The sequence below is a fragment of the Dermacentor andersoni genome, chromosome 10, assembly GCF_023375885.2.
Source record: "Dermacentor andersoni chromosome 10, qqDerAnde1_hic_scaffold, whole genome shotgun sequence".
In the NCBI taxonomy this organism is placed as follows: domain Eukaryota; kingdom Metazoa; phylum Arthropoda; class Arachnida; order Ixodida; family Ixodidae; genus Dermacentor; species Dermacentor andersoni.
The window spans coordinates 125,716,538-125,741,504 of NC_092823.1; the positions used below are offsets into that span (position 1 = coordinate 125,716,538).

General features: G+C 44.7%; 1 protein-coding gene across 2 annotated transcripts in view; it reads left to right on the top strand.

Annotated features, from left to right (window-relative positions):
- Mbs (Myosin binding subunit) overlaps window positions 1–24,967 on the top strand; it is a 112,512-nt gene that overhangs the window by 19,158 nt on the left and 68,387 nt on the right. For both annotated transcript variants that reach the window (XM_050192531.3, XM_050192534.3), the window contains exons 2-7: window positions 9,562–9,692; window positions 11,127–11,245; window positions 17,767–17,926; window positions 21,242–21,461; window positions 23,075–23,264; window positions 24,590–24,906. In XM_050192531.3, the coding sequence (XP_050048488.1) occupies window positions 9,562–9,692; window positions 11,127–11,245; window positions 17,767–17,926; window positions 21,242–21,461; window positions 23,075–23,264; window positions 24,590–24,906 (1,137 nt within the window). The remainder of the gene's footprint in view (window positions 1–9,561; window positions 9,693–11,126; window positions 11,246–17,766; window positions 17,927–21,241; window positions 21,462–23,074; window positions 23,265–24,589; window positions 24,907–24,967) is intronic.

Genomic DNA, 24,967 nt, shown 5'->3' on the forward strand with positions numbered 1-24,967 from the left:
AGAGGGAGAGGGAGCACTGCTCATTTGCAGCAGGACTGCCCATGGTTGGGTGTGGCATTTTATGAACGCTTATTCTTCTTGGAATGGCCGATACGCTAACGGGTGCCACTTGTGAGTCAGAAGAAACTATGAAACACCTGTTGTGCACTTGCCCTCCATAAGGCGTCCGCCGCATCTCTTTTCAGACAGCACTAAGCTGACGGCACTCTAGAAAACTTTCTGAGAGAAAAATTCTTGGACCCTTTCCACATCCGTCGATGGCGCAGAAAAGCATTTGTGCGCTACTGCAGTTTCTGTTTCTGAAAAACACCTGCCTCGGTAACGAATTGTAGTACTATCATTTCAATGTGCTATCATTCCAAATGATTTAGAAGCCAAAGCTGTCTGTGTTACTTTTGTTGTCAAATTAGCCTTGCTGGTATGATGTTGTGTGTGCTGGGCCTTAATAAAGCTTTTAATTTCCTTTTAGTGGTGACACATCTAAAATCTGAATTCGCAGGATTGCCTTTTGCCACTTCTGTGGCCGTAAACTGATCACACAATGTACTTGATTGTGTGTTTTCATGTAATAGCTGCGGTTGCTTAGGGTGCTGTGGCCAAAGGTAATGGTAATCTTCTTTGCCCTGTGTGTGAGGCAGAGTGCACTTCATTTTTTTCTACTTTCAAGCATGCCACCACCCCCGTCAAAGTCAGCCTTGTAACTTTGTACATGCGGTATAACATATCGTTGTGGAAGTGAATGGCGTAAAGTCAACCATCCTAACTGTGAGCTCGGGCGTACTGCAGGGGTCTGTTTTAGGTCCTGTTTTATTTTTGGCATACATTAATGATATCAGTTCCGTTATTAGTAAAGACATCACCGTACATTTGTAGGCACATTATACTTTACCGGGAAATTAAGGCTGTCAGTAACCGCAAATCGCTGAGTGGCGCTCTTGCTACCATTGAAATGTGGTGTGAAAACTGGAAAATGAAGGTAAATGAATGAACGCAGTTGTTTTCAGGGTATCCAACAAGGTAAAGAATGCCTTAGATCATAAATACTTTGTGAACTCCCGAATACTCGCTACATTTGATACACTCAAATACCCAGGGATAACTATCACCAAGAACCTAAGCTGGAAAACGCGTATCACAAATATCAAGAGCACTACTGGAAAAGAACTTTAATTCCTGCACAGGAAGTTGAAGCTTGTGTCTCAGTCTGTCAAACTAACCGCATTTCTTACCGCTGAGGCCAACATTAAAGTACACAAGTATTATATGGGACCCCTTCCAAGTGGGTCTAATAAACGAACTCAAAAGAGTACAAAGAAGGGCTGCACAGTTTTTGTCCAAATATTTCTCTGCTGACTCGGTAACCAGGGATGTTAAACCTGCTTAAACTACCATTTCTATCCCAGCAGTGCCTAGTGGCAAGACTAAAATTCCTATTTTTAATTTCTGAACACCATTTTAACATCGACATTGCAGCTTCCCCCCCAAAAATTGAATTCTCAGGAAAAAAGCATGACTCAATGTTTGTTGTGCCACAGCTACATATTGATGCATATGCATATTCATTATTGCCTCGAACTATAAGAGACTGGAATGCCCTGCTATTATCAGTTATGCAGTGCACTCAGCTGAAACCGTCGAAAAATGCGTAATGACGAAAAATGCATACAAACCTGAATATTTGATTGCTTCCATTCTTGTACATATATACATTTTTTTTTTAAATGTATCAACTAGTGCATATAACATGCATCGTCTGTTTTATGAATTAGTGTTTTTCGTGAATCGGAAAAGTGATTCCTAAAGTGTGATATTACTGTTAAAATTATTAGTTATTATTAGTTAATAAATTATTACTGTTAAATTATTAGCTTTCTATTGCTTTCAAGTTATTGATGTAATTTCAAACTTAATTGCCAGAGTGTTATACTACTGTACAAATTCTTAGTCTGCCTGTTTTCTATGACTGACACTTCGATGATGTAATTTACTGTTGTAGCACCTAGTTTGAATTTTTTATCATCATCATCATCAGCCTGGCTATGGCCACTGCAGAGCAAAGGCCTTTCCCATACTTCTCCAACTATCCTAGTCATGTGCCAATTGTGGCAATGTTGCCCCTGCAAACTTCTTAATCTCATCCACCCAGCTAACTTTCTGCCGCCCCCTGCTACAATTCCCTTCTCTTGGAATCCAGTCCCTAACCGTTAATGACCATTGGTTATCTTCCCTCCTCATTACATGTCCTGCCCATGCCCATTTCCTTTTCTTGATTTCAGCGAACTATGATGTGATTAACCCGCGTTTGTTCCCTCACCCAATCTGCTCTTTTCTTATCCCTTAACCTTACACCCATCAATCTTCTTTCCATAGCTCATTGCGTCGTCCTCAATTTAAGTAGAACCCTTTTCATAAGCCTCCAGGTTTCTGCTCCGTAGGCGAGTACTGGTAAGACACAGCTGTTATACACTTTTCTCTTGAGGGATAATGGCAACCTGCTGTTCATGATCTGAGAATGCCTGCCAAACGCACCCCAGCCCATTCTTATCCTGCTGATTATTTCAGTCTCATGATTCGGATCTGCGGTCACTATCTACCCTAAGTAGATGTATTCCCTTACCACTTCCAGTGCCTCGCTACCTATCGTAAACCACTGTTCCTATTTAACTACTGTTCAAATTATGGCTTTTACCCATTTTCTATGACGCTTAATCGATGTAATTTACTGCTGTAACACATAGTTTGTATGTTCGACAACTTGTTGTTGTAGCGCCCAGTTTTGTATTTGTGATGCCTTAAAATCCACTCTGTGACGGCCTTATGACCAGCAGTATCGTAAATAAAGTAGATGGTACCATAGGTGCCAGTTGAGGACATCACAGGGTTGTCAGTACATCCACTTGCAAACTGTCACTTTATGTGCAGGACACAGCAGTTTTGTCGCAGGTCTAAGCGGGTGCATCGCACGCGGTGGCTGAACAGGGGCCTCTTGCGCAGGTGTTGTACTACAAAGGCCTCCGTGCCGACAAGAGACGCTATGCCAAGCGCGTAGTTTCCAGAAGTAGCAAGGGGCAAGTGTGCAGGAGAGTAGGGAGGGTTCCAACTCTAGTCCAAAGCAGCCGTCTGCGTCTGATAAGCCAGTGACAACAGGGGGCGTTGTTTCCGTCGTCTGCCACACTTCCCGCGTCGTCTGCTGCTCTCTCTTCCCCTCACCCATCCCTCTGTTGCACCCCATCTGGCTTGTGTGGGACGGCTGACAGATCATTGTTCACCTGGTGGCTCCTGTCTTCTTGGCTGGTTCCGTGCCACTTTGTAGACTGCTTTCGGCCTCCATTGCATTCCCCTCAATTAATGACAGAGGCGAGAGCCATGCTTGTTTTATGTTGGCAAGCAGATAGTATCTTGCCCGAAGCAGCACCAACATTTTCGATGTTGTTGTTTACACTTTGCTACATCTGCCTTGCCTTTGCTTGTGCTTGCAGAAGCCAATATTGCCGATTTAGCAGTCGGCCACAAAAGTTTGTAGGACATGGAATTAGCAAAAAGGACGAAATTCCTGCTAAACCTGAGCCCATTTTTTTAAATTCAATGTTTCTACCAGGAGTAGTCCTCACGACTTACAGAGCGATACATTAAATTAAAAGTGTCATCTTTAACGGAGCAGATATTCAGTTGTTGTGGGACGTGTGTCCTGTGAGCTAATGTGGCTGACTGCACGTTGTCCACAAGTAGAAAAGAGAAATTGGAACATTCAGGTATCTCTGTAAAAATGTACTGAATCAGTTCAAATTGTCCTTGTAAGAGCAGTCATTACTACCCTCACTCTCTCTGGCCTATGTGCTATGGCTGACTGGCCATTGTTCACTTGTGACTGCGGTTCCTTCCCGGCTCTCACACCCTTTCATTGGCTGCACACAGACTTTCACACGTCTTCTGTGTTCCTGCCCTGTTAAGGGCCTTAATGAGAGTTGCAGTTGCTTTGTACTGGGTAGAGACCAGGGAACTCCTTAAACATTGACAGTGTTTGCATCTTGTCCTCTGCTTCATTTCTGGGTTTGTGAGTGGATATCAATATTTCGTGCCCCTTGTTCCAAGACATAAGAAGCTATAGTTACCTTATAGCCTTGCTGAGGGTGCACTGAATTGCCTAAGCCCAGACTATCTGTATCTTTATCATTATCAATAGCAGTAGCTGTGGCAGTAGCAATAGTAGCTGTAGTAAGGAAGTTTCTTTGCATATCTAACAACACATGATGAAAGCATGATTGTCATGGTGCTGGAGCTAAAGGTATGCCTGACTGGGCTCCTAGTAGCAATAGTAGTAGTGAAGTTATCATTGCTGTTATTGCAATTGTACTGTTGAGTGTGAGTGAAACAGCAGCATGGTATCGTCTGTAAAAAAAAATGCTCAGAAGAAGCGTTGCAACATGCAGCAAACTGCACACTGCACAGCTTGAGAGTTCTGAGCGAGGTGAGACCCGTCTGCACGGTGCACGTCAAAAAGGATGGCACACTGCTGCTTTGATTTATTAGCCATCTGCATTATTGACTGGCAGATTACGTCTGCATATTGAATTGGGAATTGAAAATCACTCCACACTTTGTGAAACACTCGGACAGCAGTTAAGGATAATCACCATGTGTCATTTTGAAGGGATTTTAAGCAAGCAAACTTTTCAACGTTGTCGACTTCCTTGCACCAGTGCGGGTGCATGGCATCTGATCTCCAACGATGACTGTGTGAGCATTGCTTTACTTCTAATAAATAAATAAATAAATAAATAAATATATAGGAGCAGGGTCATGAAAAGGAAATTGTCATCCACTCAACAGTCCTGTGCAAAGCTACTCTGCTTTCTTTGTGAGAAACCCGTAGGCGTTTTTTTTTTTTCATCTTCGCGCTGCTATCAAATGGACAACAATTTTCTCTTTCACCTTCTCTTCTCATTGCCGAAGAAAAGGTTATCTTTGCGCACGCATGTGTGTGTGTGGCGGTCTGCTTCGCAAATATAATGGGCACACCCTCCTCTGCATGTCATTGAAAAGGCCACACATAATGTACCCTCCAGCTCGTTAAAATTTGATGAGGAACTTTCAATGGTGAATGAGAATTCGTCAAGGAAGGGCAGCATCCCGTGAAGATCACGGTGGCTTGGGTCGCTGGCAACAGCAGCAGCAGCGGAGGCAGCGGCGGCAACAGTAGTGGCAGCGTCGGTATCTCGGCCCAGCGGCCAAACATTGCCGCGCCACTGCTCTCTCCACTGCCGCCGGTGGGCTCAGACCCTCCCCGCTTCTTCGTCCCGAGCTCACACCCGCCCCTCTCTTCACCCTCTGGGGGGAGCCTGATCGGCTAAAATTAGAATTCCTTCCTTCCCTCTCGGCGGCATGGCCCTCGGGCGCCGTATCGCGCTGGCTTTTGCCAGGCTTCTCCACGCACGCACATGCTTCCCTCTTCTTTCCCGGGCGGCAGCTCGTGCAAACACAGGCCACCTTCTCGCGTTGCCCGACAGGCCTGCTATTCCGAGGATGATGAAATGCTCCCCGCTGCCACCCACTGTCGCGTGCGGCGGCCTCCTCTTCACTGCTTGCGGCGGGCTGCTCTTTGACGATTCAGGAAGGAACGGGTGGAGTTGGAAGCTGGCTAGTGAAGGAAGGGGTTGTGTTCTTTGTGTGTAACGGCTGCCCCTGCGTGGTGCAGTTGTTTCCTTCTTTCTGCCTCTCTTTCGTTGATTGGTTTGCTGCCTCGTGGAAGAGCGGGTAGGGATCAGGAAGTTGTTGTCGTGGCTCGGAGTGATTGTTTGTTTAAGCGAATGCGTTGTTGAAGGGTTGTTGGGGAGGTTGATTCGGACGTCAGGCTGGTTGCTATTTTTTGATTGCACATTCTGTGGGGCATCATGGTTGCGTCGGGAGGTGGAGCTCTGGGCTACTGCTCTAGGGGCCACGTGCAGAATGCCCCTTACAGGACAAGTGCTCTTGACTGTTCCCAGGGCAGAACGGAGGAGAGAGATGTTCATGCAGCAAGCCTTCGTCGCTTCCAAAGTAGTGTCATAAAATCATAAATACTACTCAAATGGTTTTGCAGTAGTCATTTAGTGCAGTTAAATTAAGGTCCTATAAGTCAAAAAACAAGCTTTTAGGGTTTTATTAACCCACTGAATGTGTTATAATTGCTTTAGTTTAGACAGTTATGCAGCAGTTGTACCCTTGAGCTCGTAAAAACAAATCTCGAGGTACTGGTTAGCCAAGTGCATTGCCAATGCATTTTGAGGCAGTGCAACAAAGTCAAGTTGTAGGAAGATTTGAATTCATACAAATTAATTCGAACTTTCTGGCTTTTGAGGAGCATGAAACATGGCAAAAGATAGCTCATAAGACACTTGGGATACAGGTGCGGTGAAGGTGCAGTGACGTTTCAAATTCTAGCTGCGTTGCATGTTGATGGGTGCCACTATGAAAGGCCACCATCGACCCAGTTGCCACAGAAGTGATTCGACTCAATGTCTCTCCATAATCTCGCTCTTGTTGTGCATCTCCTTCGGGCACCATGTCCACAAATGCGCACACATTTGCCGAGAATTGCAAGCACCGTCGAAAATTGCAATGCCGAAAGTATGTTGCATACATCTTAAGAGGAGGCTTTACCTTAGGGCCAACTCCAGTTGCTTCTTTCAAATACGTGTAAAATGCGGAAGTGCTCTCGGTAGACAAATGCTAAACCAATATGAACTTTGTTGCATTCAAGAGAGGAAGCAGAGTTCTAACCACTGTAGGAAGCAGATTATTATTTAGAGCCTTATATATATGCAACAGTGGGGAAAATAGGCAATGTAGAAGAAAAAGAAGTTGAAAAGCAATGTTTACAAATCCGTAACTATGCACTAAAAACAGATGTCGCATTTTTGTGAACTGCATCTGTTGAAGCATCTAGAGTGTACAAATTGAACATCGAGTTCACACCATACATGGAATTTTCGCTATGTTGACATTTTACCGGAATTCCTACTCAACAGTCGGCAATGTCTTTCGAGCAGTGTGTAATGCCTCAATTTCGAAATTAAAATTGCAAGTTTTGATGTCTTTTTTGCTACACAGTGAGTTATAAGGGAAGCAGCAGTTGAGGGCTCCCAAGTAGTTTGGACCACCTCGGTTTATTTAATGTGTGCACAAATATAAGTGCACGAGCGTCTTCATTTCCCACCCATCGAAATGCAGCTGCTAGTCGAACTCAGGACTGTCCCCAGCTGCAAAGCACCATAGCCACCGAGCTACAGCAGCAATATTGTCCGCTTTAGATGTCTCAATAGATGCTGCTTGCAAAATTTATGTAGCTTTATTTATTCTCGAGTTAGGAGTTGTAAGCCTGATGCTTTATTTAATTCTTAAATTTTGGGATTTTCAACTATTCTTGCACCAGAATTGATGACCTAAATAAAAAAAATTTGCTCCCCACTGTCTCTAGATTTCAGCATTTTCTTCATATGTGCAAGGAACGTCGTCAAGTATGGTGCAGTATATGACGAGCAAAATGGTTTCGGAAATGCACCTTAACTTGAAGCCCATATTTGAAGCAGTCTTGAAGCCTCCCTCTCTCCCTCCTCCGCTGCCTCCCCACTTTCCTCCCTACCGTGCGCGAGATTGAGCTGCGATCGTCAGTTCTTCTTACGCCTCGTTGCGAAATAAGCAGTTTCTGTCAGAGCACAACGCCCCCCCTCCCTCCCTCCCTCCCAGACGGCGCGTTCACTGCTCTCCGCTTTTCTCCTCCGCGCACACCAGACTGAGCCGCGATCATCGACTTCCCGCGCGTGCTTTCACTCGCACATGCAGCATGCGACGTGGCGGCAACTGTGTTATCACTGTTGGGCTTTATATGAAACATCATGGCAATGACGACAGCAAAGGTGTGCCTGGAGTATCCCTATAATTGCTATCGCAATAAAAAAAGGATTGTGAGAAAATAGACATCAACACAGCTGCCGGCGGTATTGTTACATACACAGTTGTGTAACATGTTCTTTTGTTTTTTAATAGCAGTGTTTGATAGGAGGCATGTTAATGAAATGCCTAGGTATATTCAGTTTTCACTGCTTTTGAAACTTTTTGTTCGGTTCTTCTACCTTGCACATATTTAAGCTTCAAGCATTTACAGCATATGTAAACTCAATGAACAATCAAGGCATCTGTCGACAACAAGACTTGTTGCCAAATTCAAAAGTTTTACCATGTTTTGCTGCTACTGCATGCTTTCAACTATGTCGACGATGAAAGTAATATCTGAAAAGAAAAATTTCTATTAACATAATTGACACCCTCAAGTGAGCTATCTTTTCGAAGGCAACCACACTCGTATATCTGTATTTGTAATAGCCATTATATTGGATTGTTTTGTTCAGCCTCGAATACCAAACTATTGAGAACTTGAAGTAATATTTGTGGCCCTCTAGAAGTTTTAAGTAATGCAAGTAGACTGAGCAGGAATTAAAAAAGCTAACACAATCTGCACTATGTGTTCTCATCTGGCTGCCTGCAAAGCACACTAAAGGGACACCAAACAAACACTGAATCAGTTTAGCTTGATAAAGTATTCTTGAAGAATTATATTTCCATTGATTTCACAGTAATAGGTTGATTATGAGGAAGGTAAATGATGGTCCGTTGCATTTTTAAATTTCGTGCCAGAACTCCAGGGCGATTATGCCGGTGTGATATCACATATTGCAAAGTATTTTCATGCATTCCAGTTGTTGTGGTTCATTAAAAGTTCTTGAAACTTTCTATGTTCGAGTGTTTGGCTCTTTCAGAATACAATGTTATGGTGTATTTTTACTGATAGAAGTTTAACTAGGCTCGAGCAAAGAGGCACCAAATTTGCCACAGCTAGCTGGGGCTAGAATTTTCACGGCAGCATTGCCACCAGTCTTTCGTATTTGCATCTTTTCTGGTGTACCAAGCGTCTTTTTGCAGTAAGAGTGGCTTTCTTGGTATTGTGCAAGGGTATTGGTATTGTGCACTTACACAGCTTGAATATTATTTTTTTCTTTTAACATCTCCAACACCAAACGACACTTGCCCATATTGACATTATTCCCTTTCAACAAGGAGTGTGACGAATGCACCGTTTTCATTATGTATTTGCAACGGCCATTTGATTCAGTTAGTACTATTAGTGTGCTAGTTACTGTAAGAGTTACCATTGTTTGAGGCCGTCGAGAGGCAGCTCCCGGTAACATAATTTAGCAGTTGCTCCAATTTTCTTTTTATTCTAAGTAGACTGTTTCTATTTTGATCAGTGCACAAAACATAAACAGATAGGAAGAGACAGGCCCTGTGCTTGTCTGGTCTCTTTCTCTCAGTATTTCGTGTGCTGCCCTAACTTGAAGCGTTCTGCCTTGACTGGTTTGCTGTGCCTTTGTTGAAAAAGTAAGTCACCCTAGACATGTAGATACAATGATGATTCGTGCACTGGATGTGATTGTTGTGTTTTTGTTGTTAGCACTTGTTACTGGTTCACCGAGAATTGGCATTTTCCTAGCCATGCCATGCGTTTCATTGTTGACCTCGTTGCAGGCATGCATCGATGACAACATGGCGATGGTGGAGTTCCTTGTGGAGCACGGGTGCGACCTCAACCTCGGTGACAATGAGGGCTGGACGCCGCTCCATGCTACAGCCTCCTGTGGCTTCGTCAGCGTGGCCAGGTAAAGCGTGTTGTTTGACTTTTGCGTGCGTATGAACTTGCAAACAACAAAGCCACTTTGTATAGTCTGAGCCAAGATGCCTATTTACCTCTTAGGAAACAAAATTTCTTTTAGAAGGTCTGAATGAAATGGTTAGTGTTCTCAAAAAGTATACTTAGTTGTTAAAAGGCTTAACTTAATGTATAATTAATGTATCGAATAGAAGTATGCTCTGACAGTTTGCAGACAGCATGAATTGACAGAATAGCAGCATGCAAATTAGGGTTGACTAACCAACATCTTTGCATTCAAAATCCTATGATGACTGCAAACTGTAACCATTTGCTATTAATAGCAGCAAGTAGAAGGGTTTAATGGTTAACTGTATCACAAGGGCCAGCAGTCAACTTAGCTTTGTTAATGGTATGGACTGGATATGGACAACATGCATATGGATTCAATTTGGACTTGGGTGGCACTCGTATAGGCAATTGACAGAGGCGGTGACCAAGGAGCCACACGCGACAACCAATGTTCACACCGACAAGCGCTTGCCGTTTGCATCCACTCGTTTGCACTATCGCTACATCAATTAACCATCACCACACTTTGATGTCCTGCCTGTGTGCTGCTCATTGCCTTGGCTGCTTTGCGACTCCAGCCACAGAGCTGAAAAATTAAGCTGCCAGCAACTGACCTTGAGGAGTTGCTTTTTTTTGACCAAAGTGCCCATTGGCAACCTAGTTGGTCATGCGACTTGCCAGTGTGAATGCCGCACTGCTCTCACCGTTACTCTTAGAAGCGGAGGCTTATTACCTGCTAAAGTCAGCATAACAGGGCATTATGGCTCTTTTAATTCAAAGCATTCCTTGCGTTGTACGAAACAGTTCATGGTAGGTTACTGTCTCTTATCGTTTCGTGCCCCTTCACTGAAAGGAAAAATGGTGTTCGACGGTGTGCTGGTATCCAGGTATCAGTGTCATACTGTTGTCATTGTCTGCTTGCTGTTGTGTGTTGCTCAGTGGCTACGGTGTTGGGCTGCTGAGCACGAGGTCGCGGGATCGAATCCCGGCCACGGCGGCCACATTTCGATGGGGGCGAAATGCGAAAACACCCGTGTACTTATATTTAGGTGCACGTTAAAGAACCCCTCGTGGTCAAAATTTCCGGAGTCCTCCACTACGGCGTGCCTCATAATCAGAAACTGGTTTTGGCCCGTAAAACCCCATAATTTAATTTTTTTTTTTACTTGCTGTTGTCACACACGTACACACTCGTATCGCATGAACAATTGCTTACCTTACACAAATGTATTACGTAGTCCATCTGGTAAAGCCTTGCAAAACTCCAGCGATGCTGTGTAGCCAGCTACTTGCCAAATGCTATGCATAACATTGATTCTTGGATTTGCATTTATGGGATCCGCATAATTTTTTTTTCTTTTATCCTTTACAGGTACCTGATTGAGCATGGAGCAGACGTCTCCAGAGTAAACAACGATGGTGACCTGCCCATTGACATCGCCGAGTCCGAGGAGATGGAGGAGTTACTGCAAGCGGAGATTGACAGGCTCAGTGAGTAGATCCCGAGATTCGAGATTTCTGTATATATAACCTTTGCAAATCCTGCAGCGCCGAACTTTGTGTCCACCTAACACACCAACAGTTGCTCAGTTGCTAAGGCATTCTACTTCCAAACACAAGGTCGTGGGTTCGACTCCCGACCATTGTAGCCCTGTGTTGGGCAGGGGCAGAACGCAAGCATACTCAATAGTTTGCTTGTTTGCTAATTTATTTATTTATAATGCCCCCAAGGTATCTGCATATGGACATTAGAGATGGGAGTATAAGGTTACGAAATCGATCACAGCTGCAGCAGCTGCATGCAGGAGCTGCAGCTGCAGAAGCTCTTGTGTTTTAAAATACGAGTGCACATTAGGAAGCCCCAGTTGGTCGAAGTTAATGTGAAGTGCCCTACTACAGTGTGCCTCAGAATCAGATCATGGTATTGGCACGTCAAACCACACAATATAATTTAAATTCTGATTAGAGAGGGGAGGCGCTATCAAAATGGTATACAATGAGCAGTACAATGCTCCAAATTATGCAGCGTTACACGAATGGACGAAAATTTAGACACAAACATAAATATGCAGAAAAAGGAATATAGAAGTCAGAGTGGCAGATAGAAAATAACCAACTCTGAAAAAGACAAAGCTAAGGCAATTGACGTAAATTGTTTACTAACTGCAATGGTCAACTGCAACAAAATTTTGGAGCGCGTAAAAAGCGTGGTTACAGATAGAATAGATATCATAGCATAGCAGCCTCAGTGCAGAATTTTACGTTTGAAATAGTATGTGCCACAAAAGACTATAAAAGACATATGTTTTTGATATCGAAATAAAAAGAAATGCTGCCATTACCACTCGCAGAACTTAGAATGTTGAGAACCTACCCAGCTCCTTTGCATGACTTCCAAGATAAGGTGGCACTGGTGGTACATCGAAAATACATCTGCCAACCACCAGATGCACGCGTCATCTGCTGAGGGGATAATATTTAGAGGCTATTGATAAGATCATCAGACAATTACCAGCCTCACTGCTTTGCCAGGATTGCTTATCATTAAGCGAATTTAGCCAAAGTGAAATTTCGTTGGTCTCTTAAAGAGACGAACAGAATCTGCAATACGAAGACAACAATATATGTCCAGTCATGGGCTTAATTGCGTGTAGCGGTGGCGTAGAGGTAGAACACCCGCCTCGCGTGCAAGAGGTCCGTGGTTCGAATCCCGGTGCCGCGCAATTTTCCACCGGATTAAAAAAAAAAAAAAAAAAATCCGCGTGTTGATAAAATTGCATAAACAGGCCTGGAGTGTGGCCTGATGCCGGTGACCAGAACCGGTAACACACTCCCTCACCAGAGCAGGATTGGCCACCCTGGTGCAGTACTTGGCCACAACCTCCTATATGAACACAACAATCAAACCCCGGCCCTCAGTCCCCAGCAGCTGCGAAGCAACTGACCACGGCGGCGGTCAGACCTGCGACGCTGCAGAGGGTGCTAAGAATCCCTGGCTCCGGACAGGCCGCCATTGGAATATGAACCTGGCAACGTTTAACGCAAGAACATTATCTAGTGAGGCGAGTCTAGCAGTGCTATTGGAAGAATTAGAGGGCAGTAAATGGGATATAATAGGGCTCAGTGAAGTTAGGAGGCCAAAAGAAGCATATACAGTGTTAAGGAGCGGGCACGTCCTGTGCTACCGGGGCTTAGCGGAGAGACGAGAACTAGGAGTCGGATTCCTGATTAATAAGAATATAGCTGGTAACATACAGGAATTCTATAGCATTAACGAGAGGGTGGCATGTCTTGTTGCGAAACTTAATAAGAGGTACAAAATGAAGGTTGTACAGGTCTACGCCCCTACATCCAGTCATGATGACCAGGAAGTCGAAAGCTTCTACGAAGACGTGGAAACGGCGATGGGTAGAGTGAAAACAAAATACACTATACTGATGGGCGATTTCAATGCCAAGGTAGGCAAGAAGCATGCTGGAGACAAGGCAGTGGGGGAATATGGCATAGGCACTAGGAATAGCAGGGGGGAGGTATTAGTAGAGTTTGCAGAACAGAATAATATGAGGATAATGAATACCTTCTTCCGCAAGCGGAATAACCGAAAGTGGACATGGAGGAGCCCGAACGGCGAGACTAGAAATGAAATAGATTTCATACTCTGTGCTAACCCTGGCATCATACAAGATGTGGACGTGCTCGGTAAGGTGTGCTGCAGTGACCACAGGATGGTAAGAACTCGAATTAGCCTAGACCTGAGGAGGGAACGGAGGAAACTGGTACATAAGAAGCCGATCAATGAGTTAGCGCTAAGAGGGAAAATAGAGGAATTCCAGATCACGCTACAGAACAGGTATTCGGCTTTAAGTCACGAAGAGGATCTTAGTGTTGAAGCAATGAACGACAATCTTGTGGGCATCATTAAGGAGTGTGCAATAGAAGTCGGTGGTAACTCCGTTAGACAGGATACCAGTAAGCTATCGCAGGAGACGAAAGATCTGATCAAGAAACGCCAATGTATGAAAGCCTCTAACCCTACAGCTAGAATAGAACTGGCAGAACTTTCGAAGTTAATCAACAAGCGTAAGACAGCTGACATAAGGAAGTATAACATGGATAGAATTGAACAAGCTCTCAGGAACGGAGGAAGCCTAAAAGCAGTGAAGAAGAAACTAGGAAATGGCAAGAATCAGATGTATGCGCTAAGAGACAAAGCCGGCAATATCATTACTAATATGGATGAGATAGTTCAAGTGGCTGAGGAGTTCTATAGAGATTTATACAGTACGAGTGGCACCCACGATGATAATGGAAGAGAGAATAATCTAGAGGAATTCGATATCCCAGAAGTAACGCCGGAAGAAGTAAAGAAAGCCTTGGGAGCTATACAAAGGGGGAAGGCAGCTGGGGAGGATCAGGTAACAGCAGATTTGCTGAAGGATGGTGGGCAGATTGTTCTAGAAAAACTGGCCAGCCTCTATACGCAATGCCTCAAGACCTCGAGCGTACCGGAATCTTGGAAGAACGCTAACATAATCCTAATCCATAAGAAAGGCGACGCCAAAGACTTGAAAAATTATAGACCGATCAGCTTACTGTCCGTTGCCTACAAAGTATTTACTAAGGTAATTGGAAATAGAATCCGGAACACCTTAGACTTCCGTCAACCAAAGGACCAGGCAGGATTCCGTAAAGGCTACTCAACAATAGATCATATTCACACTATCAATCAGGTGATAGAGAAATGTGCGGAATATAACCAACCATTATATATAGCTTTCATTGATTACGAGAAAGCGTTTGATTCAGTCGAAACCTCAGCAGTCATGGAGGCATTGCGGAATCAGGGTGTAGACGAGCCGTATGTAAAAATACTGAAAGATATCTATAGCGGCTCCACAGCCACTGTACTCCTCCATAAAGAAAGCAACAAAATCCCAATAAAGAAAGGCGTCAGGCAGGGAGATACGATCTCTCCAATGCTATTCACAGCGTGTTTACAGGAGGTATTCAGAGACCTGGATTGGGAAGAATTGGGGATAAGAGTAAATGGAGAATACCTTAGTAACTTGCGCTTCGCTGATGATATTGCCTTGCTTAGTAACTCAGGGGACCAACTGCAATGCATGCTCACTGATCTGGAGAGGCAGAGCAGAAGGGTGGGACTAAAAATGAATCTACAGAAAACTAAAGTAATGTTTAACAGTCTCGGAAGGGAACAGCAGTTTACGATAGGTAGCGAGGCACTGGAAGTGGTAAGAGAATACATCTACTTAGGACAGGTAGTGACTGCTGATCCAGATCATGAGAGTGAAATAATCAGAAGAATAAGAATGGGCTGGGGTGCGTTTGGCAGGCATTCGCAGATCATGAACAGCAGGTTGCCATTATCCCTCAAGAGAAAAGTGTATAACAGCTGTGTCTTACCAGTACTCACGTACGGGGCAGAAACCTGGAGGCTTACGAAAAGGGTTCTACTTAAATTGAGGACGACGCAACGAGCTATGGAAAGAAAAATGATAGGTGTAACGTTAAGGGATAAGAAAAGAGCAGATTGGGTGAGGGAACAAACGCGCGTTAATGACATCTTAGTTGAAATCAAGAAAAAGAAATGGGCATGGGCAGGACATGTAATGAGGAGGGAAGATAACCGATGGTCATTAAGGGTTACGGACTGGATTCCGAGGGAAGGGAAGCGTAGCAGGGGGCGACAGAAAGTTAGGTGGGCAGATGAGATTAGGAAGTTTGGAGGGTCAACATGGCCACAATTAGTACATGACCGGGGTAGTTGGAGAAGTATGGGAGAGGCCTTTGCCCTGCAGTGGGCGTAATCAGGCTGATGATGATGATGATGATGATGATGGGCTTAATTTAAATACATGACCCTTTTTCTGCCATGTCCGGAATCCTGACCAAAAGTGGCCATATTTTCTTTTAATCTGAAATAATTTACAAAAAGCAATGTCGACGATAGTTTGAGCGTTTATTTCTTTTAGAATCCCGAATATTTATTGTAAAAGTGAAGCTCAATAAAGAAAATAAAAAGCATCATTGACTAGAAAATTAAAATTGCATGTTAATGAAAAGTGCCGTCAAAGAGCTGAGCTTAATCATGGCCTTCTTTACTAGTAACACACGGACGACCACAGCTCATCTATGGCACAGAAGGGTAAAGAAACCTATGGAATCAGAAATAATCCAGGGCTTTCCTTTATGGCATCTATAGTAACCCACTGGACTGCTGCGGAATGTGAGACCTTTTCAATCTTTTTCTTCTTTTTTAGATTCTGTATTGTGTACCCCCTTCTTCTCATCAACAGAGTCAAATTGGAATTTAACGCAAGTTTTTTGCCGATTACCTTGTGTACTCCACCCGCTCATTTCAACCCCCTCAAGAATGTCCCTGGTTTCTGGCACCTTTTCTTGGCTTCACTCCCCCGCACCCCTCTCTGATACCCACGCATTCCCCCTCCTTCGCCAAGAATAACTTGACAACTAGTCGCGAACGAAATCTCTGGTTAGCGTGCATGCATCACACCCTTTTTCTCCTGTGTTCTCACGATGTGGGTGGCACCCCCCTTTTTTTTTTTTTTTCTTTGCATACTTTTGTACTCCATTTTTCAGCATTCGTCTGACGTCCCCTGCTTGGTGTCACTGTTTTGTCAGGGCAGTGAGGGACGCATGTCGAGCTGCAGCGAAAGGGTGTTGCTGCCAGAAGGCCGCGGCGGGGGCACTTTTTATATTTTAGTTTTCGAAAGCACTCTTGCCCCCTTGTTTATTACATTGCAAGCACGGAGCGGAAGGGTGCATTGTTTCCATGGTTGCGCACCCCCTGGCATTCGCCATTGTTCGTCCTGCATCTAGCATCCACAACGCACTGGCCTTGTGGCTGAAGCATCCCTCGCGAGAGGGATGTTCTGCCATGTGACCCCCAAGGGCGGAGCGGTAGCTTGTTTGACAGCGAGGAATGCTGCAGGGCCGAGTTGAAGCCGGAAGAAAAGCGTGAACAGGAACGCCCCTGTGGCACAGGCTGAAGGGAAAGGGTGTCAACAAAGGAGTATCTTTGGATCAGTGCAGGAAACGGCAGCAACACAAAAAGGAAGGGCACAGGGCGAGCGCTTTCCACCGTACTGCAACAAATGAGGCAACTGATAATCTCTATCTTTTCTCTCTTTTTACGATGAGCAGCTCTCTTCATTGAACTTGGCACATTCTGTTCACGTTATCTGTGCACCAGTGAATGACCCAACGAATAAATCGCTCAATCGAAGAAACTGCACTTTGTCTTGCATCAGTCAACGAATTATCCAATTGCTCAACCACTCAATCAAACTACACTTTTTGTCTGTGGATCAGTCATTCAACCAATCTAAATTATGGGACTTAACATTACCAAACCACGCTGTCAGTTGTAAGGAGTGTCATAGCCAAGAGGGCTCGATTAATTTTTACTGCCTGGAATCTTATAGTATGCAACTAAAGTATATAGGCATTTTTTTGTTCATTGCTAACTGAAATGCAGCCACTGTGGCTAGGAGTCAAACCCACAACCTTGTGCTTAGTAGCAGAGTGCCATAGCCACTGTGCACTGCAGTGGGTCAATCAACCAATCAATCAATCAATAGTCAACTGAGTTATATTTATTTAAACTAAATTGTTTATATATGGACATTGCTTCAAAAAGCAGGGAAAGGCAAATTGAATGCTTCTGTGCCATCCCTGTACAAATCAACCACTCAGTCAGTCGGTGAACTGAATTACATTTATATTCAAGCAAGAACCATTTGCACATGGTGGTTGCCCTGAAGAGCAGCGAAAATCAAATGAATGCTCGACTTTGTACATTCTCCCGCATAAATCAACTGATCAGTCGATTAATTGAGTCAAATAAAATCATTTCCCTCTCTACTTCTGTACACTCACATTACTCTCAACCGTCGGTAACCACAACAGCACATCGGATCTTTGCGGCCATTTGTCTGGATTTTGGATAGCCGATCTGCCTGTGCACGCAGATGTGGACTGCGAAGCGGCTCGCAACGAGGAGGAGCGGCTAATGCTGGAGGACGCCAAGCAGATGCTGAACAACAACCGGGTGCCAGACAAGGTGCACCCCAAGACGGGCGCTACCTCCCTTCATGTGGCGGCTGCCAAGGGCTACCTCAAGGTCATGAGGTCAGTGCTCACGCCCACGCACCAGTACACACGTGTCTGAGACGAAAGTATTGCTCAATAGTCAGGCATGACAATCTGAATTCGTGATCGGCAGTCAGCCCCTGGAATCAATGCAAGAGTATGTTTATCTATGCTAGTTATATGCAGGGAACCCTGGTCATAAGAAAATTTACGCAGGATAAAAATGGGTCAGAGTGCATGTGGCAGCCACTGCGAGATCATGACCAGCAGCTTACCGCTATCCTTGAAAAGAAAAGTGTACAATCATATTGATAGTGCACTTTCACATTGATAGCACTATCGAGCACACTAATTGATAGTGTAAAATTTCATTACACTATCTGCACATAAACACTGCAACATAAATTTCACGATGTTTCCCTGTTCCCAAAGTGCATGAACAGCGTGTTATTGATGGCCAGTTATCGCAAAATTTCTGCTGTATCACTAGCCAAGGATTGCAGAAAAATAGATCAATAGCTAACTATTGCGTATCTGTCTACCACAGTACTATCTGTACAGTCAAACCCAGTTATATCGAACTTGCAAAAGGCACCTACCAGTTCAATATAGGGCATAATCTGATATAAACATTCTAAAGAATTGGACAACATAAAAGCACATACAATTTGTAACAGCACTTTATTGACCAAATGGACTTTCGGTTTACTGTGGCACGAAATAGTCCTGAATGTTCTTCTGCTTAAATATCTTTGTTACCTGAAAGAGCACATATTTTCACACGTTGGACTCGGAGCAGCTGAGGCTGCAGCCTTCCACGCTTGCACCAGTACAGGGAGAGTGAATGCATCATGTTGGCATAGGTGGTCATAGGATCCGAGTTGTCTACACTGTTCTCTTCCTTCGTTTTGTGAGTCACAATGTCGGTAATGAAGTCCTTGTTCGGCATCGTCCACGTACACAAACTTGACCGTGGACCCGTCAATGGATTTTAGAAATTCTGACAACTCCCTCCAAGTATCGTGGAAACCGACAACTGCTTCGTTGCATGTGTCAGAACACTTGTCGCTCATCATCGGCACTGCAGAAACCAGCACAATGGAGCAGTTTTGGATTGTTACCTTCTTAATGTCAGCCTGGATGCTGTGGCAGTGTCAAAGTTTGTTTCTCTCCACGCTCGACTCAATAATTTCAAACTTCACGGTGAATGGCAGATTCTGCCGCTTCGCACCAGCATCACACTAAAACAAGGGCAACGCGTGGGAAAGCAACACAACGAAATGGTGGCTCAAATGTCCAGAAACCTTAAATGCATGCAGGAACAATGAGAAACTGATTGGCTGTATGGAGGAGTGTTGCAGAGCAGGCCAGGATCATTATTTGTAGGGGTTGCCTGCTCACGGCGTGGTTGCACAGTAGAGCCACACAGCTGCAGACAAACTGGATTAAGTTTAGGGTACGGTACGTTTCTGCTATTTCTCAAAAAGAAACACAATGCAGGTTTGTTAAGCAGAAATTTACGCCGGGTGCACAGAAGCAGAGCCACATTAAAGCGCACCGTAGTATCTAGGCGACACTACGGAAGCTTTCGCAAGTCAAAGCAACACTTCTGTGCCTGCTGCAGAAGCTTTGCAGCTATAGCGTTGTTCAAGGTCGCGGGTTTGATCTCGACTTCAGCAGTCGCATTCGACGAGGGTGAAATAAAAAACGTTCGTGCACTTAGATTTATGGATATGTTAAAGATCACCACAGTGCCTTATAATCCAATTGTGGTTTTGGCATGTGCAGGCCAGTATTTCAATTAAAGTTTAATACTTCTGCCATGATGCAATGTGCCATGTGAAGCAATGAATATGCTCAGCCTTCCCAGAGGTCATGAAATATGGCGCACAACAACGCCTCAAGTAAACGCAACCCCCTGTGTGTTCTCTGTATTATGCAGACAAACAGCAATGGTGCACGCAAGGTAACATTTAACATCAACTCACCACTCTTGTGTTGGACTAAACGTTGAAGAAAATAAACATTGATGTCAACATCACTGCTAATTATCGCCAAAGTAAGCAGCACAGAAACCTTTGCTTACATCGATTCCCACAGTGCGTGGAGTCCGCATAGTTTTTTTATTCGATGTAGCTGTGCTTTTTGCTATGCAATCGCGGACCAATAAACTGGACAGCGATAATCCAGACATGCTCAGTAATTCAGGCAGCTTCATGGCACCGCCAATGGCCCCATAGGCTTAATGTGTAAAGACGACTGATATTTTGGACAGTCGCCAGTTATACATTCGATTATCCAGACTCCGTCCGTGGCTCTAATGTACGCCGACTCTGCCAACATTCCACGTTCTCCCACAATCAAACGACGACTCGGATGATGATGATGTGCTGTGTGCTCCATAGCCTTCACATGCAGACTCGAGCCTTTGCTGTCCTTGCATTGGCGTACAGTGACAGCAAAAAAACTGGCAGAAATACAGGCATACTTGATTGCACGCAAGCAGAAGTGTGTGCAGCAACGAATCGTTCTCTTGTTCCTTGCACAGGGGCCTTAAAACGTAAACGAAATTATCTTTTTTTGGTACATTTGTTTTTTCGGACAGCCGATAGTTGACTTATTTACATTTCCCATGGAGTCCGAATTACCGGTCGTCAACTGTATATCTTTGTTGTATCTTTACGGTGTTAGCAATTCTTCAATATAAAGGAAAATTCAATGTAAGCAGGTTCGATATAGTTGGGTTTAACAGTAGTGCTACTACAGCAATATGAAATTACTGCTACCACAGCAAAAACTATCGATAGTTCTATCAGTATTCTTTTTTGCGCCATTGACAGGTTCAAAAAGCAATCAATACTATTGGTAATCAATTTACTGATACTTTTGCATCACTAGTTTGGTGTCCTTCCTTCTCGTGTGCTGTTTTCCTTGCACCAATTGCCACAACTGGGCAGCCTTCCATAGGATAGTCCTACCATATACACCGGAAAGTGGGCGGCCAATCTACACCCACGTCGGCATCCCGAAGCCAAAGAGGACCTAGTAATTTCTCATATTTAAGCTATTCATGCTGTCAGGTGGCACTAAGGTCGAAACACTAACAGCATCTCTTGTCATAGCTGCTTAACTATAACATCAGCTCCCACCATTGCCTTGAGTGTCAGAGCAGCAAAGTTGAGCGTCGTGAGCATCATGCAGGATGGGTGAATGTTGGTGGACACAAGAGTGTCGAGGGTTCCTGCTGTGGGGGTCCGTCTTCCCTGTGCCTTACGCCTGGCTGGCACTCAATATAGCGGCATCTGCGCATGCATTTTCATTTTGTCTTCTTTCTTTTTCTGGTCCTCCTTGCAGCGTGCTGATCCAGGCCGGCGTGGACCTGAACGCTCAGGACGTGGACGGCTGGACGCCCCTGCACGCTGCTGCACACTGGGGGCAGAAGGCAGCCTGCCGTCTGCTTTGCGAGAACCTGGCCAATATGGCGCTGCCCAACTACGTGGGCCAGACGTGCTTTGACCTTGCCGACCCTGAAGTGCTGCCTGTGCTAGAGGAGCTTCGCAAGAAGCAGGACAGCGTGCGTTACTTTGCTGCTTATCAGTATATTAGATTTGCATACAAAGATTGCAAAATGGACCTTCATGCAGTCATATATCGGTACTCAAAGCTTTTTGTGGTTCCAACTGCAGAGACCGTATTTTAGACCGGACTACTTGAAATGGAGGAGTGGCGCAACACTGCTTTGTACGAAATACGAAGCAGGAAATCTTCATGGGGCTTCTTCGGGCAACATAGACATTGCTTTTTTTATTTCAGTCTGAAGCGTTAAATACAGTTGTGAAGGCCACTTGACTTGGTGGCATTTCATTGTAACTGAATTTGTGACACGACGATAACTGACAGATGTGGCAGTTGCTGACAGGTATCAGCAGAAATGCACTCAATATTGAAGGGGGCTCTGTTTCAGTGCGCATTGTGCAAGCTCCTGCACTGTTTTAGTTCCACATGTTTGTTACTGCAGCTATGTCGTGGCCCCCCACTTTCTTATTTTGTTTATTTTATGTATTCTTTCACAATACGGCAAGCCTTAGTGGCCCAGGCTGGAGTGTAACAACAATTCAGACATACATAATTTATCCAGAAATATACAAGACAAACGAATGTAAGTTATGTGGCCTTAAGAGTAACTCTTGTGCATATGCTCTGAGAATGCAATGGGCTGACGAGTAGCAACGGGGAGACAGCCTGTAGCAAAAGACTCCGCGTGCGTTGGTGCGCTGCACTGCTCAGCTCAGCCTAAGAGGGTCAACTGTGGACAGTCCAACGGGCCGATGACACTGCCAGAGCCCAAGGACCCGTGGCAGACACCCAGGCAGGATGAAGCCCGCCCTATTAACTTGCCTGACAGAAATAAAGTTTTCACCACCACCTACATGTAATACACTCAACACGCACACATTAAAAGAAATAATAAAAACACAAACATACGACAAAACTCTACAGCAGTGACTCGTGCTGTAAAATGACATAAAAAAATTTTTCACAAAGGTAGAGGCAGTTCAACGGCTCCATCAGAGTTAGCCGCCTCAATTGCATGCTTGGGAAGAGAGTTTCAGTTTGAGACTCTACACAGGAAAAAAAAATTTCGTAAGCTGAGGTTTCTGCAAAAATTGGCTTCAGTGAGTGCTCGTGAGTAGTATGACGGTTTGTACATTGTGTCGAGAGTTTTTAGAGCCGAGGGTTGACTTAAACTGATTGATACAGATAGAATACATTGTTAAGAATTTCACACTCAATTTTTCTTCATAACACGGGTGTAGGTATGTCACATGCTTGAATTTAGCTGGATAGTCTAGCCTGTTGTATTTGTTAAAACTGTACCATAGCACTCTCGAGTACCATTTCCAAGCAGATGTCTCTTGTAGCAAGAGGGTCCCATAACACTGACAAATACTCCAACTTGGCGCAATTATTGCATTATGAGCTTTTTAATGAAGTGCCGTCCATTTCATAATGAATTCCATTTCCTGTCACAATGACCATTGTAATGCAGGCCTGCTTTGTGCTAAGCTTGCTCACGGAGCATCATCGTTACACTTCTATCATATTATGCCGCAAGGCAACCTTACGAATAAACAAAAGCAGTTCTGTCTAGATTGATCCTCTGCCATTTTTCATTATCGCTCACAGATGCAGAAGGAGCGTCCTGAAATCCAGGAGATCCTGGAGCGTAAAGCGCAGCGGCCGCCGCCCCTCAAACGTCGCACATCCGTCACGCGCATGAGTCTGGCCGACAAGAACAGCGTCGTGGTCAAGGACACCTCGTCTGAGCGCACCGCCATCGAGTCACAGCTCCTGCTCGCCAAAGTCGACGAAGAGGGTCAGTCCCTTGTTTTTTTAATGCGAATAATTTGTTGCCTAATACCAGGAACTTTGCTGTAGGTAGCCAGGGACGCTTCTGTCTCGCATCATTTTTGGCCTCTTTAATTAAAAAAAAAATATTTGTCCAATTATGAGATCGAACCACGGATGCCCAGTGCTCTACCCATTAGTACAGACGCATGCAAATCTCTTGCATGCTAATGCCAACTAGTGCTTTAACCCAGTTGGCATGTGTGTCAGGTTTCGTAAGAAGTTGTTAACCGTAGACAAGTCTTACTCGGTTGCAGTTTCCTTTTTTCATAATTTATTTACTTTTGCCATTAGTGCCGAAGATGTGTGGCTCATCCATGTATTTCGATGCTCTAAGTGCCAGTAAAGGGCCAAACCGATCCTACCCATTTTGGTGTTCTGGCAAGTTCCCTCTTTTGCCACTAGGGGGCCTACAGGCTCCTTTCGTCTATGTGGTCAACGCTCATCCAGTAGAGATTTAAAAAATGGCACCTGCCAGTTGCATATTGCGGCGCTTGTCGTGAGAGCACGGCTTCCGTTTGATGGAGTCATTAAGGTCTGAAGATGACTTGCTTCTGCATGAAAGCATTGACATTGATAGCAGTGTTTTCTCTGCTGTAGGCACATCCAGATACTCTGATGTAGCCGACTGTGACGATAGTTCTGATACAGCGTGGCAGTGAATGAAGTTAAATGTACGAAACATTCCGCCGGCGCCTATATTTGCGTATTTTAGACGCAAGTTGTGAATTTACTAGCCTATGTCACATGTACCAAGAATCTGCAAAAAAATTGTTATCCAGGTGTGCTACAAGAAAGAATGTCATTTTCTGAAGGTATATTTGAATATTTTGCCAGCATTTGGGGGTTGAGAATGAGGCCATGCCAGTTTCTATTACATTTATCGTCTTCATAGCAATGTGCGAGCGCTAATTTGCTTGTGCACCGCTAAACTTGTGCGACCACTGCGTAAACACAATGCAAGATGTAGGAACATTTCGGAATGGGAACATAATAAGTTCGGATCAATGAGCTTTAGATCGGGACCACAAAAATGTGATGTAGCAGCCAGCAAAACGCAACAGTGAAGAAACCCATCAATGAGGTTTCAATGTAGTTGATCAGCAATTGGTTTTCGGGGCCATCCACAACTGGAACTCCACTCCAGCACATAGAAAACCACTACTGTAAGCTTTGAAATAAAGTTTTCTGCATTTATTCATCTTTGAGGTATCAAACTCAGCGCATCGAAAGTAATACTTTGTGCATTGGGCGATTAAAACAAATTCATGGGTGGACATTTACCTTGTGCAGCTGAGCGCAAGTCAGAGGAGCGGGAGATCCGGTTGCACCCAAGCTCACCCGAGGAGCGGCAGGTGGCACGAAAGAACGAGGTGAACCGGGCAGTGAGCAACGCATACCTGGGCACCGACGCCGCTGCGGACAACAAGCCGAAGCTGCAGCCGGAGAAGGAGGAGGAGGTGACGCTGGCACTGAGGCGGCTGCGGCGGCCGAGTCCCGACAACGCGGAGCCGGTCTCTGCGGAGGTGACGGTCACCCACCCCGGGCTGGCCCCGAGGAGCGTCGAATCACCGCCTGTCACCGTGGCAACCATCACCATCGACGACAAGGCTAGCGCACTTTTTCTTCTTTTTCATGGCTTCTGTTTAATTGCTTCTGCATGCATGTAAC